At 35.7% G+C, this 18,524-nt stretch overlaps 1 protein-coding gene across 1 annotated transcript in view; it reads right to left on the bottom strand.

The window, feature by feature from the left end:
- Positions 1–791: 791 nt before the first annotated feature.
- Positions 792–18,524, bottom strand: part of PCLO (piccolo presynaptic cytomatrix protein) — a 591,416-nt gene continuing 573,683 nt past the window's right edge. The window contains 3 exon segments of the mRNA XM_043967589.1: positions 792–6,399; positions 12,134–12,279; positions 13,423–13,557. Coding sequence (XP_043823524.1) covers positions 6,259–6,399; positions 12,134–12,279; positions 13,423–13,557 — 422 coding nt within the window. The 3' untranslated portion in view covers positions 792–6,258.

Raw genomic sequence — 18,524 nt, forward strand, 5'->3', positions numbered from 1 at the left:
CTACATACATGCATACAAAACCACATATATGTGTGTGCATACAAGTATATGTGTGCATATATATGAATATAGACATGTGTATATATACACATATATAAATGCATACACACATATATGTGTGTATTTTTATGTGGATTATATCTATATATAATCACTAGGGGAGAAGGAACAGGATCTGATTAGTTCAAATTAGACATTTGTCACCTTCCAAAATCTGAAAAATGTGTCAGGTACAAAGCCATACAAAGACACAGTTCTTAATCTCATAGCACTTAAATAAAAAAAAAAGCAGTCCATGGAAATGTATAGAATAAAACGTTAATTTATTTGGGTGTGATAGGATTGGTGTGAGGATCTGGGATGATGATACCTGCAAAACACTTCGCAAACTTTAGAGGATCTTAGGAGTGTCCTCCAGTAAGGTAATGTGACAGGAAGCATGACATAGCAAATAGAGGTTTAGACTGTAATCCAACAAAACGTGAGTTCAAGTCCCACCTCTGATCCCTTCTGTGACTCAAGTTATTTAACATCTTATTTAACTTAAATACGTTTGACTCTTCATGACCTCTTTGGGGTTTTCTTGGCAGAGATATTTGAGTGGTTTGCCATTTCCTTCTCCAGCTCTTTTTACAGATAAGGAAACTGAGGCAAACAGGGTTAATCAACTTGCAAAGAGTTACACAGCTAGTGTCTGAGACCATATTTGAAGTCAGGAAGAGGAGTCTTCCTGGTTCCAGGCTCAGCACTCTATTGGATATACCTTATATAATGTAATGTAACATAACATAACATATAACATAACATGAGTATCCCTGTATCCATTCAGCAATGCATCTGCCAGTGATCAAGGGATCTCTAGGACATGTTTCTAAAATTTTATTAGATGATGCCTGAGAAGTATGATGAATATTAAGGAAATCAACAAGGAAAATGTTCATGAAGTCAGGACTTAAAACCTTAGATTGTTTCCTTACCAGTAACTTTTTATTTAAAGTGGAAAAAATGGATAATAATATGAAATACTTGAAATAATTTTTCCTTTCTCTAGGAAAGATCACACTACATATATTTATCAAAAGATCACAGACCTAGAGCTTGAAGGAACTTCAGAAGCCATTTTGTCCAGCCCCCATATTTTGCATATGAATAAACAGTTGCAAGGAAGCCAAGAGGCTTGCCAAGGCCACACAGCTTATGAACCTTCAAGTAGGATTTGAACTTAGGTTGATTATCTAGGGTTTTGGCCATAGTAGCCACTCTGGAAATGAGTTCAGTGAATGAACAGGTGAAAGAATAAATCACACTCCAAGACCATCTAGGTTATAAGCATTAAAGGTAGGATTTGAACCCAAGGTAACCAAACAGGGCCACAGGCTTCAGAGTTGCCCTTTATCCATTTTACCACTCTTAAAATAGGTTTTCATTTAGTGTATCACTGATGAGTAACAACAGAATTAATATTTTCAGTATTTATTTGTTAGACTGGGGGAGCAGCCTTTATATAACACAACTTGCATAAATTCTCAAGATACAGCCTGTATACAACCACAAAACCATGACATGGATTTTTACATAGAATGGAAACTGAGACAGATTTACAAGCATTGATTTTGTACAATTCCCATTCATTTTAATTTCAATTTATACAACTTTTTAGAACAAGGCTTTTTGATGTTATTTTTGTTTTTTCCAGAGATCTCAGAAGTAAAATTTATAAAAGGAAAAGAAGATATCAAATCACCACCACTGCATGCAACATTCAATTTAGAAACATGACATTTTTTCAAGGATATTTTTTTGAATTTTTAAAAAATTTTTTTGGACAGCTGGAATGCTGTTTGCTTTTTTTTTTTTTTTTGGATAAGATATTAGCACACACGCTATTCATCATGGTAGCACCTCAGCACATCACTGAACAAATATACAGACAGTCAAATAATATTCACATTCACATGCTGAATGCTGGATGAAATTAATAATCCAAACTTGTCTGTTTATAAAATGTATAGTTATATACAGTGTAACAAATTAAGAAACTGCTCTCTCAAATGACCTAATAATATTATTTAAGGAATTTTAAATGATTTTGAGTTCCCCAGGTAACTTTTTTTTTAAACGAATAAAATGGAACATACAGAAAACATTAAAGCGTATACTCTAACTCAGAGATTATCCATTTTGCTCATTCGCTCCAGTCTTTTAGTAAAGGCAGTTAACCATTTGAAAGAAACAACTGGATCATCTGATTTGTATTCATTGAACATTCGCTCCTTTTCATTTCAGTTCCAAGTTCAGTCACATAGTTTCAATTCACTTCTGTTAGACATAGGTGTATATACATGTATAGATATAGTTGGCAGAATTTGGGATAATAGACACTGTAGCAATGAAAATAAGTCCTTTAAAATATTAAGTATGATTTAAATAATAAAAAAATACTATAAACATCTTTATGATATCTTCATGAAACTAAACATTGATCAAATAATTTCTATTAAATTGGACACAATAGCTTTTTATAGTATAGATGCTTACTTATATCTCCACACCACTCTCACCACTCCCACTCCCACCATCATTCCTATAGTAAGAATCCATATCAGCTGGTTACCAGCTACATTACTCCCACAAAATGACCATTTCAAGATGTGTATGTGTGATCTACAAAACTTACTCCACTTATGTCTTGAAATATGGATTTGATTAATAAGTTAGTTCGATGTAAAAAATATGGGTAATATTAAGAAGCAGATCCTATATCCCTTTATTCTGCTCCTGGATCCTGTCTCTTTAAACTGTGAAATGGTAAATAAGTATCATATTCATAGTAATGTCCTACTTCTATCCCCATCCATATTTGTAAAGACTACATTATGAAGCCTTGTCTTTTGTAAACACTCACACTGTGCTTTTGCTCAGATTTCAGCATGTTATCATTGTACCAGATCTTAAACCAAAGAACTATCTCAATATTTGATGATTCAGCATATTTGTGGGAAAAATGAAAATTCCTTTGAAGAACTTGAAAGATGTACTTATTCAGGCAAATGTTGTAGAAATATATTAATTAGGTTAATAAAAAACCAATTAGACAGAGATCACAAGCTCTGTGGCCACTAAGAAGCCAGTGGAGAAATAAATAAATAGAATTGGACAACCATGCTGTGATATATACAAAAAAGTAAAAATACCAAGAGCCCTATTTTAAATTTTAAAATGAAACTGTTCTGTTTTATGAAGGGTTGTTAATATCATTAAGAAGAAATGCATTCACGTATGAATCAGTGTTGCATAGAATAATTCCAGAACAACCTAAGGATTTTGATCAGCTGAAACTTTGGCACTCTTTGGAAGCATCCATACAAGATGAGCCCTGTCATTGAATGTACTAAATGACTTGACTGCTCCTAGTCTCCAGGAACTGATGAGCTACCCAGAGTGAAAATCATTTTAATACATTTGATCAGGTCAGAATGAAGGGACATCCCTTTGCTTGATGATCTCTACTATTTTATTGGTCTAAGGGAGATTACATTTTGAAGCGAAATGACTGGTCATCTTGTACTCATGAGAACCAAACATTAAAGATAATTGGATTATACCAGTAACTAAAGGAGAGTGCCAAAATTAACCAACATCCTATTAGACAGTTTAGCTTTAAGGGCAACTAACAGTGACATTTTGTGTCAGATGAAAAGCTTATTGGGCTACTTTTCCCAAATAAAGAATTCTGATTATAGTCTCCCATATCACAGTAACTCCTGCTGGAAATTTCCATAGCAACCATCAGCAGGACTTGCTGTCACCAAAAAATAAAATTCTTGCAAGATCAAAATTGTCAGTGGTTTGATCTTTCGAATGCCACATCTTATTCCTATTTCAATGGTAACTAAAAGTAGAATTTTTTTGTTGTTGTTGGGGGGTAGAAGGTGGAGAGGATGTTGTTGGCTGGAGAAAATATGACAACCTACCTACTAGGGCTGGAGGAAAACTGGTAATAAAATCCTTATTCTATCAATGCAAATAAGGTCTGTTGCAATGAATGATTTCTAGTTATTTTGATGGTCCATGCAGGATCAAGATCTTTAGTTAATACTAACTACAGAGAAAACTACATTTGAAATATGTATTCTTATGAAAAGGCCAGAATATTCAAAGTTAAAGCTGCCACTGTGAGAATGATACTACCTCTTCTCCCCAGAAGAATATTTAGTCTAGATTACAGCAGCAGTTTAAAAGCAACAAATGTAGATTGAGTTGCTTAGCCCTTATATTTTCCTTTAGGGACAGAGCAAGAGTGGAGTAAGTGATTTAAGAATGGAGTAGTTCATTTGGCTTCAACTTTGCATATCCTGTCTATTGGTATATATTTTCATTTCACTCCCTCTTTTTTTTTTCCACATGGGTAAATGAAAAAAACAAGTTTTTGAAAAGCATTTTCCATGTTATATGTAAAATGAGATTTCGAGTTGACTTTTTTTCATCTATTTAGCCAATATTAAGGTGGTTATTTGGGGAAAGAAGGCTTTTATTCCCTCTTGGATTGAGAAACTCAACAAGTTTGATAACTCTTATTCCTTATATTTGTATAGTGTTTATATTGTGCAAAGTACTTTCATATATATGACCTACTTTTATCCTCACAATGACCCTGTGAGGTAGGCAAGGAAGGTATTAAGATTCCCATTTTACAGATGACATAGGCACACAGAGAAGTTTAAAGACTTGCTGAAGATTGGACAGGGAGTCATTGTCAGAACTGAGACTAAAACCCAGATTTCCTGAATGCTAGTACTAGACTATTTTCCACCAGGGTGTACTGCCACCCTTGTGAGTTTCTCAGTAATTTTTATTACGTGATGAAGGCAGCCTCATTTCAATACCTTGGTTTTTGGACCATTTTGTTGAATATTTAAAGAAGTGATAATTCATATGGTGTCAAAATACGCACTCAAATAGAATAGAATTTTTTAAATTGGTGTTTTGAATAATCAAACCATACATTTTCCTAAGTTCTCCAGTCATGAACTTAACCAAGATGAAGTGGAGGAACAAAATAGGGGAGCAGGAGCACAATAGAAAGGTGGGCCTAAAGAGTAAGGATTTTCATGCTGTATATATTTTTAAAAGATTTAATTATATAAGAGTAAGAGCTCATCCCAATTTAACCACTACAAAGAGACTAATATAAAATTTGAGGGAAAATGTTTGTCACCTAATATGTCACTCAATAGAAATTGAATCTACAGGATAATGAATTTATTTGCAGTTCCACAAAGAATAGGCTCTCATGCTTCCTAGCTCATACAAGACAAATTAAATCTATGTCCTTTGGTACATATAGCCTATATCATTCAGATAGTCTTCTCCAAAGGCTAAATTATGGGAAAATAAAGAATCTTTTATATTTTTATGATAGGTCCCTGGGACTATTTTGTTTTTTGAGGCAAAATTCTTCCCTGCCAAGACATCCATGTCTGGTCTTTCAGGATAGCAGCATCATTTGTACAGTAAATGTTATCTCCCTTTTCTATATCACACTTAAGTTCTACCCTGGGTTATCTTCAGTATAAATCATGTCAACCTATACCAAAAATGTGCTTTCATCATAATGGTTTCAAGGATGGTGCTTTACACCATGAAATCCCCTTTGAGCTCTTGCTCCAAGGCATATTTTGCTTTTTTTTTTTTAAATTCAGAAAAATTAAATCCACACCTGCCATAACTGCAAACAAAACAGGATCAATCAATCCTTTACTCTTACCATAGTAAATAATCAGAGAGACTAAGGTGGAGAGGGATCAGTTATACACTTTTAGAAAGTGAGATTTATAAAGTCAATCCTTTGCATTCACCCTAGATGCTTTTGCATAAAAACATCATTGTGGTACATTGCAAGCCATATTGATCTTTGAACCACCACTTCTAGCTTCAGCGGAGCTCCAAGTAATCACATCTGCCTTCAGCATTCAAATTCTTTCACAGTTCCCCTTGGTGACCATGAGAAGTCCAATATCAACAAGCCCTCTGTTCTTTAAATCACACATCCTTTTATTTGGGATCCCAGAGCTTGTTGCTGACTTGATCAACAGCAGGTTTACAAGGTTGCAGACCCATCTTCTTATCTTCCCACTTGTCTTTCTTTTTTCCTCTGAAAGCCTAGCTAAACACAGTAGTATCAATCTATGGAATTGATTTGATGCTCTTTATAGAAGATAATTGTCTGTAAGGTTCCTCAGCCTAAGCAGACTCTCTTCAATGTGTTTGAGTAGGACTGACCAAGAGTTTGTGCCAGTTTACTATTCTTTTCCTTAAATCCACTTTGTCAAGCCAGATATAAGCTTCACCAATCAGTGTCTTTTTCATAAACTTCCCTCCATTGGAGACAAGCAAAATCTAGAAGACAAAAACAGTAAAAAAATTAGTTTATTTCATTCTCTATCATTCATGTCAATTCAACAAATAGCTATTAAGTAATTACTATAGGAAAATCATTTTAAAGACATATTCCTTAGTGTGGGAGGAAAATACAAAAGAAAAGAAAGGGCAGGGAAAAATTACAATGATGATGAAATTCTCAGAATACTTTGATGCTATAAATGAACTTTAATATTTCTTTATTTTTGTGGGGCAAGGAGGGTTAAATGACTTGCCCAGGGTCACACAGCTAGTAAGTGTCAAGTGTCTGAGGCCGGATTTTAACTCAGGTCCTCCTGAATCCAGGGCTGGTGCTTTATTCACTGTGCCATCTAGATGCCCCCAATATTTCTTAATATTCCTTGAACCAAGCTATATATCCATGAGGTTTTGAGCATTCCAAACATTGTCTATGTATGCTTATATTAAAACTGATTTACGGGGCAGCTAGATGGCACAGTGGATAAAGCACTGGCCCTGGATTCAGGAGTACCTGAGTTCAAATCCGGCCTCAGACACTTAACACTTACTAGCTGTGTGACCCAGGGCAAATCACTTAACCCCAATTGCCTCACTAAAAAACAAAAAACAAAAACAAAAAAAACAAACAATTGATTTACTTATACCAATGTACAGGCTACTTTGCTAAACATTTTTGTCCTAGATCATGCAATCTGAAATAAATTAAAATATTATTGTAATACTAGAATAATGAAGTGGGACCAATTTCAAAAAATGAGATAGTTGTTTGGCATTTTAACACACACACAAACACACACACAAATGCACGTTGTTCACAATTTTTCCTTAGTTATCACCCTGAACATAAACCCTACACTCCCATTAAACTATACTGTAAACATTTCTTATTTATCAGTGCCACTGTTATCTAGTTGAATCTGTAGCATTGGCTTAGAATTACCTCATATGTCCCCCTTTTTTATCATTATTTTTGTTGTTCAGTCACTTTCAGTTATGTTTGACTCTTTGTGACCCTCTTGGGGTCTTCTTTTTTTTTGGGGGGGGGTGAGGCAATTGAGGTTAAGTGACTTACCCAGGGCCACACAGCTAGTAAGTATCAAGGGTCTGAGATCGGATTTGAACTCAGGTCCTCCTGAATTCAAGGCTGGTGCTTTATCCACTGCACCACCTAGCTGCCCCTGAGGTCGTCTTTACAAAGATGCTGGAGTGATTTGCCATTTCCTTTTCCAGTTCATTTGACCGACAAGGGAACTGAGGCAAATAGAGATAAGTGAATTGCCCAGAGTCACACAGTTAGTGTCTGAGATGGGATTTAAACTCAGGAAGATGAGTCTTCATGACTCCAAGCCTTGTGTTCCATCCACAATGCTACCTAGCTGCCCCCTTTACTTATCAAAAACCTACTAATCCTCAAAGAATCATCAAATACTTATTAGCCACCTAATGTTTATAAGACTATGTACAAGACATTATGAAACTATAGTAAGACTAGAAATAGGTTACTTTATTTTTCAGTTGACTCCTGGTATAAATCTCATCTTTAGCATAATCCTAGGAAGAAAGGGTTGAGGGCAACATCATCCAATGAGTCCTATTTCAACTTTCATGAGAACAAAGGAGATATTGGTATTGGTTAAAGTTGTAAGTTGGGGAGCATATCTAGGATCAGTTGGAGGATACGTAGGTAGGTACAGATTCAGGATTCAGGATTCAGGATTCAGACCTACTCTGAGAATTACAACCAGATTTGCACCTCAGTGAAGATTGAGTCAATCAGGCCTCATGACATCTTTAGTGAGTGGTGTTTTTGTTACTAGCTGTACTAGCTGAAAGATTTGCATGCCTTGGTTTCTGAGAGTCAAGAAAAACTAGGTATGGAATCTTGTCATCAATGTTAGATTAAGGAAGTTAGTCTCCTTCCTTTTGTACTAAAAGTCATCTATCTTATTGACATTTAAAGGTTAAACCAGAGAGGTCAGTCTTATGTTTTATACAAAACTCTGAGGAGGGAGGGAAGGAAACAGTCTTGGCTTTCCTGTGTTAGGAAAAGGCTGATAGGGGTGACAAAGACATATCTTTTCTTTCTTGCGTTTCAAGATTGCCTTTAAATAAAAATGGAATAAAATTGTAGTTTGAGTTGGAACTAGAAAAAAAAACTAGTATTAAAAAAAAAAATTCCTCCCTTACACAGCCAGAATCACACCAAGTAGAGATTTATTTGCGTGAAATTGGTGCCCTAATAGGAATAACAAGGTAAGCTGAATCATTCACTCTTGAAGTTTAAATTAGTTCAATCAAAAAGTTTATTAAGCATAAATTACTTCCATGCAATAGTTGCACCACAGACTTCTTGGGACTGGGTGTAGGTTGGGGTGGGCAGTATAAGAAGTTCACATAAGACACAATCATAGAACTTATAATTCAGTAGGGGAATAAGTACCAAATATGAATAAAATATTATTCTAAATAAAAACCAATTTTATTAGAGAGGTACAAATATAGTGTTTTGTGAGATCTAAGTGGAACAAGATCATGATCAACTGGTGGCTCAGGGAAGACATCTTTGAGGAGGTAGAATTTGATATGGGTTGCAATGGAAGGTTAGGATTTCAATATGTAGGAGGGGGAGAAAGGGTATTCCAAGGACAACAGTAGTCCAATTTAACTGGCAAAAGAATACAGGGAGGAGAGTGTACTATTTTTAATATTTTATCACTACAAAGATCCTAAAGGTAGTGAATTCTTGTTGTCTTAGCACATTGTCATAGGGAAAAATCACAATCGAGAGAAATTTTGAACTTCTGCCCTGGCTTACGATCACCTTAGGAAATATATGCTATGATTTGACAAGATTATTCCACTCAGACTCCAAAACTTATCTAAAAAGGCTGGCAAGGTCAAATTGGACTGGTAGGCATGGACAGAGAGTCCGACTTTTATGTGGCATATGATAAGAATGCATTAAAGGATTTTGAGCAGAAAAATGGCATGACTCCAATAGTTCATGAGGGACATAAGTCTGGCACTGGTGTAAAGGGTAAACTGAGGGGTGCAGGAAGATACTTTAGCCTATTGCAGTAAACTAGAAGTAATTATTTGTCTGTGGGTGGTCACAAGAATAGAGAAGAAAGAATAGAAGTGAGGAGATATTGCACAACTTTGACAAGACCTAACTGATGTTGGCACTGAAAAAATAAATGTCAGAAAGAGCATGGTTTTGCAAGAAATATAAAAAGGTTATTTTATACATGTCAACTTTGAACTCCCAGGACTTGCCTACAATACACTATAGGCAGTAGAATCTGAAGGCCAGGAGCTCAGGGCTGAATCAATAAATTAATAATTATTGCCTTGGAGGTAATAGTTAAGGTGTCTGAATGCCAAGGGAGAATGTTTTTGTTTAGTCATTTAGTCATGTCTGTCTCTTTGTGACTCCATGGACTATAGCACACCAGGCCCTTCTCTCCTCCACTATCTCCCAAAGTCTCTACTAGTTTATGTTCATTGTTTCTATGATACTGTCTATACATCTTATCCTCTGCCATCACCTTCTCCTTTTGCTTTCAATCTTTCCCAACATCATTGTCTTCTTCAATGAATCCTGTCATCTCATTATGTGGCCAACATATTTAAACTTCATTTTCAGTCTTTGACCTTCCAGTGAATAGCCTGAATTCTTTAAGTATTGACTGACTGGATCTCCTTGCTGTCCACGGGACTCTCAAAGGTCTTTCCCAGCACCACTCTCCTTTTTATGTTTCTTGCAAAACCATGCTCTGTCTTGGAAGAGGAATTTGCTTTGAGCAGCCTACCATCAATAATGAGATCAATCTACCAATCAATTCATCAATCAACAGGCAAACCAGCTAAGTTCTAAGCATTGTGTTAAACACAAGGGATATAAATTTTTAAAAAAGAAATAAAACAACCCCAAATATCAAAAATATATATTCTGTCAGAGGATATAACACATATGCTATAGTGTAATTGGCATATTATTGTAGGAATTATTTTGGCACATAGGTTAGACTAGATGACTGATGGGGTCCCTTTTGACCCTGAAATTCTATTACATATATATATATATATATGTGTGTGTGTGTGTATGTATGTATTTGTGTATATATATATATATATATATATATATATATATATATATATGTGTGTGTGTGTGTGTGTGTGTGTGTGTGTATGTATGTATTTGTATATATATGTATATATATATATGTGTGTGTGTGTGTGTGTGTCTATACAGAATAAATACTAAATAGTATAAAGATGAAATCATAGGATTTTAGAAAAACCTTACTGGGCGGCTAGGTGGCGCAGTGGATAGAGCCCCGGCCCTGGATTCAGGAGGACCTGAGTTCAAATCCGACCTCAGACGCTTGACACTTACTAGTTGTGTGACCCTGGGCAAGTCACTTAACCCCCATTGCCTTGCAAACCCCGCCCCCCCAAAAAAAAGAACAACAAAAAACAAAACAAAGAAAAGAAAAACCTTACTGGTCTTCTAGTAGATTTTATATGTAACTCAGCTTTTGACCATGCCTAGTTTGCACAACATAAAGCCCTCTGCATCCCTAGCCATTTGAGTGGTATAACCTCCTTTGGCTGCCTACAGCTTTAAAAGTGCTGAGATGGTTGGGTCAGCTGTGTTCCTGGCTGTAGGCACCACCAGTGAAACCTCAGGACAGAGCTTGTTGCTCTGTCTTTTCCAAAATCCTTCTGCTGTAATCCTAGCTGCCCTGCCCTGCCCTACCCTGCCTGCAATGCTGGCTCCAAGTTCACCAAGGCTCAGTCTCTTGAGTTCTATGGAAATCACCCCTGGCACCATCTGGAGACCTATTTGTTGGAGTTGGGGTAAAAGATGGAGGTTCAGTTCATGGCATCAACCCTGAGTGCAGTAGCTAGTAGCACAGCCAAAGGATGCTCAAAGCAGTCTAACTAGTTTTAAAGCCACAGGCAAGTCAGTGAAAGGAGGCTACATCACCCATATCACAGGGGCTCCATGTGTTCATATGCCACATTACATAGAGATGAAGAAATAAAGTTCCAGTGAGAAGATAAATAACTTGCCCAAGGTTTCACAGGCAATACATGGCAAAGTCAGAATTCAAACCCAGGTCCTCTGACACTAAATCGAGCACACTCTAATTTAACATCTCATGTTTCTGAAATTGTCTCTTTTGTACAGGAAGTAGGCTGGGATATGCCAGCACTTGTACTGCTCCTGAGAGTCGATGGTTAACATTTCATTGTGAGCATCCCACTTTGGAAATCAACAAATGCTATAAATCAGGGTTTGAGTTGTTTGGTTGGTTGTCAGACTTAAGAAAATGTTAATATATATATATATATATTAAACTTTAAAATGTTTCCTGGGCACATATTTTTTTCCCACAGAGCCAGATGAGAAATATTTACCAGCACATGGCTGGTCAGGTTGACTGTTTTATCTTTAAGAATGAGCTTTATTGGGACAACTAGGTGGCACAGTGAATAAAGCACCGGCTCTGGAGTCAGGAGGACCTGAGTTCAAATCCAGCTTCAGATACTTGACACTTACTAGCTGTGGGCAAATCACTTAACCCCAGTTGCCTCACCAAAATAATAATGAACTTCAGTTAAATGTGAATAACAGAACTCAATGGATCTAAAAATAATAAAATTATTTTTAAAAAATATATTAAAAAATACACCACACAAACTAAAGAAGTTGAAGTGTTACCTGAAGAGAATGCCCAGCAGGACTCAGGCTAAACCTAAATGTTTCATTGAACGAAGGCTCCCGATCATGTCTACACACTCTTGTCTTTTTCTTGATCACTCTTTTTTGGGTAGAAATGTTGACCACATACAGCTTCACATATAAATCTGCCAATAAAAATTCAGTTTTTTACATGTCCATTGCTGTCATATTTGATCAATAATACTAAGGAACATTTAAAAAAATAACACTAAAATCTGCACAAAAGTACTTTACATTTATTTTCTCATTTGATCTTCACAGTAACCTTATGAGAGAGAAATACTACTATCATTGTTTTGGGGGTTTTTTTGGTCTTTTTTTTTTTTTTTTTTTTTGCGGGGCAATGGGGGTTAAGTGACTTGCCCAGGGTCACACAGCTAGTAAGTGTCAAGTGTCTGAGGCTGGATTTGAACTCAGGTACTCCTGAATTCAGGGCCGGTACTTTATCCACTGTGCCACATAATTACCCCCATTTTACTGATAAAGAAACTGAGATTTTGTGAAGTTAAATGACTTGCTCATGGTCACACAATTAGTAAATGTCAGAGGCGATATTTGAACTTCAATCTCTCCTGACTCCCTGTCCAGATTTCTTTCTATTAGATCTGCCTCTACAAACTTTCCACTAATCAATTGAGGGGCAGTTAGGTGGTTCAGTGGATAGAGCACTGGCCCTGAAGTTTAGAGGACCTGAGTTCAAATCTCACCTCAGACACTTACTAGCTAAGTGACCCTGGGAAAGTCACTTAACACCAATTGCCTTAAAATCCAGGGCCATCTCCAGTTGTCCTGATAACATATCTTGCTGCTGGACACAGATGGCTCTGGAGGAGAAAGCGAGACTGGTAACTTTGCACAGCCCTTCCTCACTTAAATCCAATTCAGTGCAAGTCATGACATCTGTCATGGTCCTCTTCAAAAATCAAGGGAAAAAAACAACAACATCTTATTAAGGAATTGAAATTTTATGCTACCACTTGCCTGAACTCTGCATGAAATCTATAATCTTATTACAATTTACAACAGACAATTTAATTATTAGAGTATGTTATCCCAATTTTCTCAGGATATTTATTTTTAGTATGTATCAGTCTATATGTTTCAAAATATCAATAAAGCAAGCAATTGCTGTATGATTGATTTAAATTCAACTAACTATTAAAGTTTTAAATAATTTTAGTATTCATTAAGATGCTAATTGTCATATCAAGTACCTTTAAATGTCATTTTTGATGTATTGACCTGTTTTATTCTTATAAAATAGATACCTGGTAAATGATCAGGAGATTTAAATTTGTAGGTGATGTTTCTGCACTGAAGGATCTCAACTATTAGCTGTTCTCCATCTGTTTTCATTTCCTTCTTCAGGGCAATCTTGATTTCTCCCATTACTTGCGTTTTAGCTGGAACAGGTAATACACAAACTTAAAAGAAAATGCAATCTCCCTCATGGAATAGATGCTTGAAATGAATGAAATTACATTACAGATCACAATCACACATAGTTATCAGGCATTGGTAATTCAGTAACTTCTGGAAAATATGACCAGCTTTATTTATCATTAACTCTTCTCATAGGAAAGGAACTATACTAAGATACCCAAATTGTATGTTATTCCTGTTTCTTATAATGGCAGCGTTCCCAAATACAAGAGGCAAAAATGTATTTCTGGGGATGAGGGACATGTAAGTGACACAAAATGAGCTCCGAGCATATGTACTTTCCAGGTATACCTCAGGTACTCTCCATCACAGTGGTAGCTGTCCAGGTCCCACATTCTTCACACTTCTTTTTCATTGGGCTGAGATATGACAGAGAAATTTTGAGGGAAGGTGTGGAGGGCACAGTAACTGTTAGAGTGGAGGTGGAGAAATTATCATAGACTGTATGTATATGGATTATTGCCATCAAATTGTGTTTTTTTTTTAAATTTAGGCAATCAGTTGATTGCAGAATTTGATTAATTTCTTTACTGAGTTAATCAGATGTTTGACTGGAGTAACCTTGATATCGTGAGGTTTAAAGAAACTTAGGTACTTATGGAAAAGGTTCTATTTACTTTGCTTCCTTCCTCCAGTAACCAATACAGCATTCAAATGGAAACAAACTGATTTTCCATGGTCTTCCATTTCATTACTAAATTGGGACCAGCATATATTTTTCAGATATAAATCATGATTATACAGTGGCCAAACATGGGAATTATTTTGAAATATCACTACTTTAGAATTATTTTAGAGAGCAATCAGGCTAACTGGTGTGTCCATGGGCCAAGTCTCTTTGTCTAGGCAAAGCTGAGCTGTCCAGAGTCATGGTATTTTTTTCCTGACAATCAGTTTCTTTTTATTCCAGGCATCATGCATAAAATTCACATAGATTTTAAAATTCAGCATAAAGTTATATAAAAATGCCATTCAGTAGGATCCAATATTTGTCATTAATTTTTAAGTCTTGTGCATTTATCCTTTGATAATGTGTTTAACAATAAAGGAATATTTGGGTATGTTCACATAAAAAGTGCTTACACATATAACTTTAATGCCAACCATTTTATAAATGAAGAGTCATGAAAGCATGTGCATGTAAAGTTAGAATACATAGTCTAACTCAGAGATGATATGCATAGCTCCTGTCACACAATGTCTTTTTAATTGTTTTTGTTCTTTTTCTTTATTTGAGCTCATCAGACAGATAAAGCAAATCAGAAATTTCTAACTATACACTTTTTCTTACCAGTATGTTCCTGAAATAATAAACACTGTTAATGGCATGCAATTTACAAACTGGAAAAATATAAGTCAAGTAGGAAGATAGTAATCATTTGTCTTGAATGATATACAGATGGACCTATAGAATAAGGGGATAATTCTCCAAGTTGTGTGGTACCTTGTTATTTCTTAGTCATAATTCAGATTCTGAAATATATATGTACATATATATACACATTATATATATGTGTATATATATACTCATTATATATATGTGTATGTATATACACATACATACATGCATATATTTATACATATTTTGTTTACAGAAATGGGCCTATTTTCTTAATTTGAAATACCAAACAGTCTGAAAATGTATTATAGTAGCTCTGAGATTTGAGGTAGTGAGTTGGCACAATAGATATATAGCATTGAACTTGGAGTCAGAGGCTTGAGTTAAAATCCAGCCTTACATACCTCCTAGGTGTGTGATCCTGGGCAAGTCCCTTAATCTCTTTTTAAGCCTCAGTTTTCTCATTTGTAACATAAGGTTAACAATTGTACCTATATCATGAGATTGTTGCAAGGATCAGATGAAATAGTATATGTAAAGTGTTTTGCAAACCATAAAGCACTATAAAAATGGTGTCTTTTTATTACCATAAAGCAATCATGCATTTTGGCTTTACTTCCATTTGGCCTTATTGATTATTGCTGATCCAATATAGAAAAAAAACATAATGTACCTATAGTCTAATTGGCATGAAGTAGGATTAACTCCATTGCATGACTGTGGTTCCAAAAATGGCAAACAGTAACTTTTTGTTTAGCCTTATAGAAGAAAATACTATCCTTTAAGAAAAATGTTGAAATGGTTAAGTTTCAGAGCACTTTTCCAGTATAATGAAACTGAAACACATGTTATCAGTGAAGCTGCAAAACTGGGTTCAATAACCAAATGCTAGTGGACATAAAAACATATTCAAGAAAGTCTCATATTTGTGCACAATACAATCACAATAATTTATCAAGAGCATTATACCTAAAATTTTAGATTGACATCAAGAAAGGCTACCGTATCTTTCTTGGTAGTTCAGTCAGTGAAAGAATATATAGATACTGGGTTTGATCCAGTAATCAATTTAATTCATGTTTTTAAGTTCCTCCTGTATACTATATACAAGCTCTTTGTTCTTCGTAGGCATACTTAGAAGAACTTCTTCCTACATGCTGTTTGGTGAAGCTTTTTAAATGCCAAATGCAGATGATATTGGACTGACTACATTATATCCTAGAACAAAATCATTCAAGAATTTGATAACTAACTATGCAAAGAAAAAAAATGGTTGAAGAATGCCTCAGACTATGATATAGAGTTGGAGGCACAAATCATAGTACTGATCTCTGTGTATAGATCTAGTACAGATATTGAAAATGCATAATGAGCTAGTCCCAGAATTTCACAAGAAGACAATGGGCTGCATTACCTTTAGGAAATTGAGTAGTTTTTCTTTTCTTTTCTTTTCTTTTTTTTATGACCCTAAGACGCAAAGGGCCATATTTTTTTTTCCTTGTGGGCAATTGTGGTTAAGTGACTTGCCCAAGGTCACACAGCTAGTAAATGTTAAGTGTCTGAGGCCAGATTTGAACTCATGTACTCCTGAATCCAGGGCAGGTGCTTTAACCACTGTGCCATCTAGCTGCCCCCAAGGGCCATATTTTTAATGTCAATATGTTTTCAGTATTGTATATCTGTAGGACATAGATCAGTCAGGGGATTATCCTAAGAATTGAACTTCTGGATCACCAAAATGCAAATATAGAGATGGATGGGGAATCTGAGTGGGCTACAACAAATGAAAAATGAGGCAACGGTGGAAAAGATATTATCAGAGAATTGCAGGACCAGGAAAAAAAAAAAAAAGATGGGCCAGAAACAAGAGGCAACATCTGTGTACCATTTGTATACTCATAATTTGGAGAGAACTTTCATCACATATTCAGTGAAACCCTACTTTTCTCTATCCATTCTGTGGCCTTAACACTGCCATCCCTACCTATCCAAGGCAGATTTAAGAAAGAATATAAACAAGTGCTACACGTTGGGCAGGAATGGATATATTTGACTCTAGCTCACTGAAAAGAATATCTAATCCTTGAGATCACAGATCCATGTAAGCACCATATGAGTGGTTCATTGAGATAAAAACTAAGGATACATTGAAATACAGGAAAATCGGGATTAATATACCCTAAGCTAATTGTCATTGTAACCAGGAAAAATTATCTTGTACTAGAGGGACTTTTTAAAAAATCATACATTCATTACCTTTTTTTTTTTTGGGGGGGGGCAGGGCAATGAGGGTTAAGTGACTTGTCCAGGGTAACAATTTGAACTAAGGTCTTCCTGAATCCAGGGTGGGTGCCTTATCTACCGCACCACCTGGGACTCTTAACATGGTTCATAAAACACAGGTTTTAGGAGTGTAATGATTGGAATGAAGCCACCTACTGGAGACTTGCTGTGGGAAAGCTCCACCATGAGGAAAATGCCTCAGAGGGCAAGGCCATGTGGCTTTTCCTTGGTGTCAGGAAATGATGTTTGCTCATGGGTGCTGTCTATCAAGGCTACCAGCCAATCAACTTGAGGAGCCTCCTATTTTCTGGGAGGAGACAGGAAGGAGGAAAGAGCCTGCGTGGAGAGCTCTCGCTCTTTTGGGTTCCTGACTTGATGGTGGTGGCGGTGGCAGAGGACTTCACAGGAAATTTGAGGAAAGATAGGAATGCCAGGCTGTTGGAATTCTGTTCTCAATCTTTTTCTTTCTATTTTTCAATAAACCCTTAAAAACCTAAACTCATTTTATCAGTGATTTTAGTCAGTTTCCCCCAAAACTGGGGGAACAGATTAGAATCCACATTTAGAATCTTAAATTACACAGTTGCCTTGGGAAAACTTAAAACTTAGTATTTGACTTTGTACATAGAACTTATATAATAAATGGCTATCAATGAGTGAATGGATGTTGCTTTTTTTCCTGCTCTTGTGAAACAATTTTGAATGTTTTTCTACTCTTTGAGTATATTTCTAATGCTACTATCATCCAAAAAGTTTTGTTTTCCTGTCTTTTATGGCATATTGATTATCTCTATAGAACCAAGGGTAGAAAGTAAGACGAACAAGAATAAATCACTAAGATGCATTCAGGAGATATTTGTGTGGAAAACTTCCAACTATATTTCAGAAACAAAGGTTTGGAAACAAAGGCTTTGATGAAATGGTTTGTATAGTAGACTCTGCTTCCTCCTCCCATGTATATCCCTTAATTGGTATGTCTGCTTAAAGCTCTACTTGTACAACCCAAGACTGTCATGTTGTAATGAAATTTCTTAATATTTTAGGGAAAAAAATTTAAGTCTTCAAAGTGAGAGATCATCATAATATGGTTCTAAAAATAACAGTATTGCAGAATTAGCATGGACCTCTTTTTTCAACCTATACCCAAACCATGAATCTGTTTTACCACTTTATCTATAAAAGAGTAGCTAACTTTCACTAAAAGAATGTAAAGAACATAAAATAATTGTGTGCCCAGAAGCTCATTATTGCCTTAGACAGCCCATACCATTTCTGGACAACTCTAATAAAAAGAAATGTTTCTGT

This window comes from Dromiciops gliroides, chromosome 5 (genome assembly GCF_019393635.1).
Source record: "Dromiciops gliroides isolate mDroGli1 chromosome 5, mDroGli1.pri, whole genome shotgun sequence".
NCBI lineage: Eukaryota > Metazoa > Chordata > Mammalia > Microbiotheria > Microbiotheriidae > Dromiciops > Dromiciops gliroides.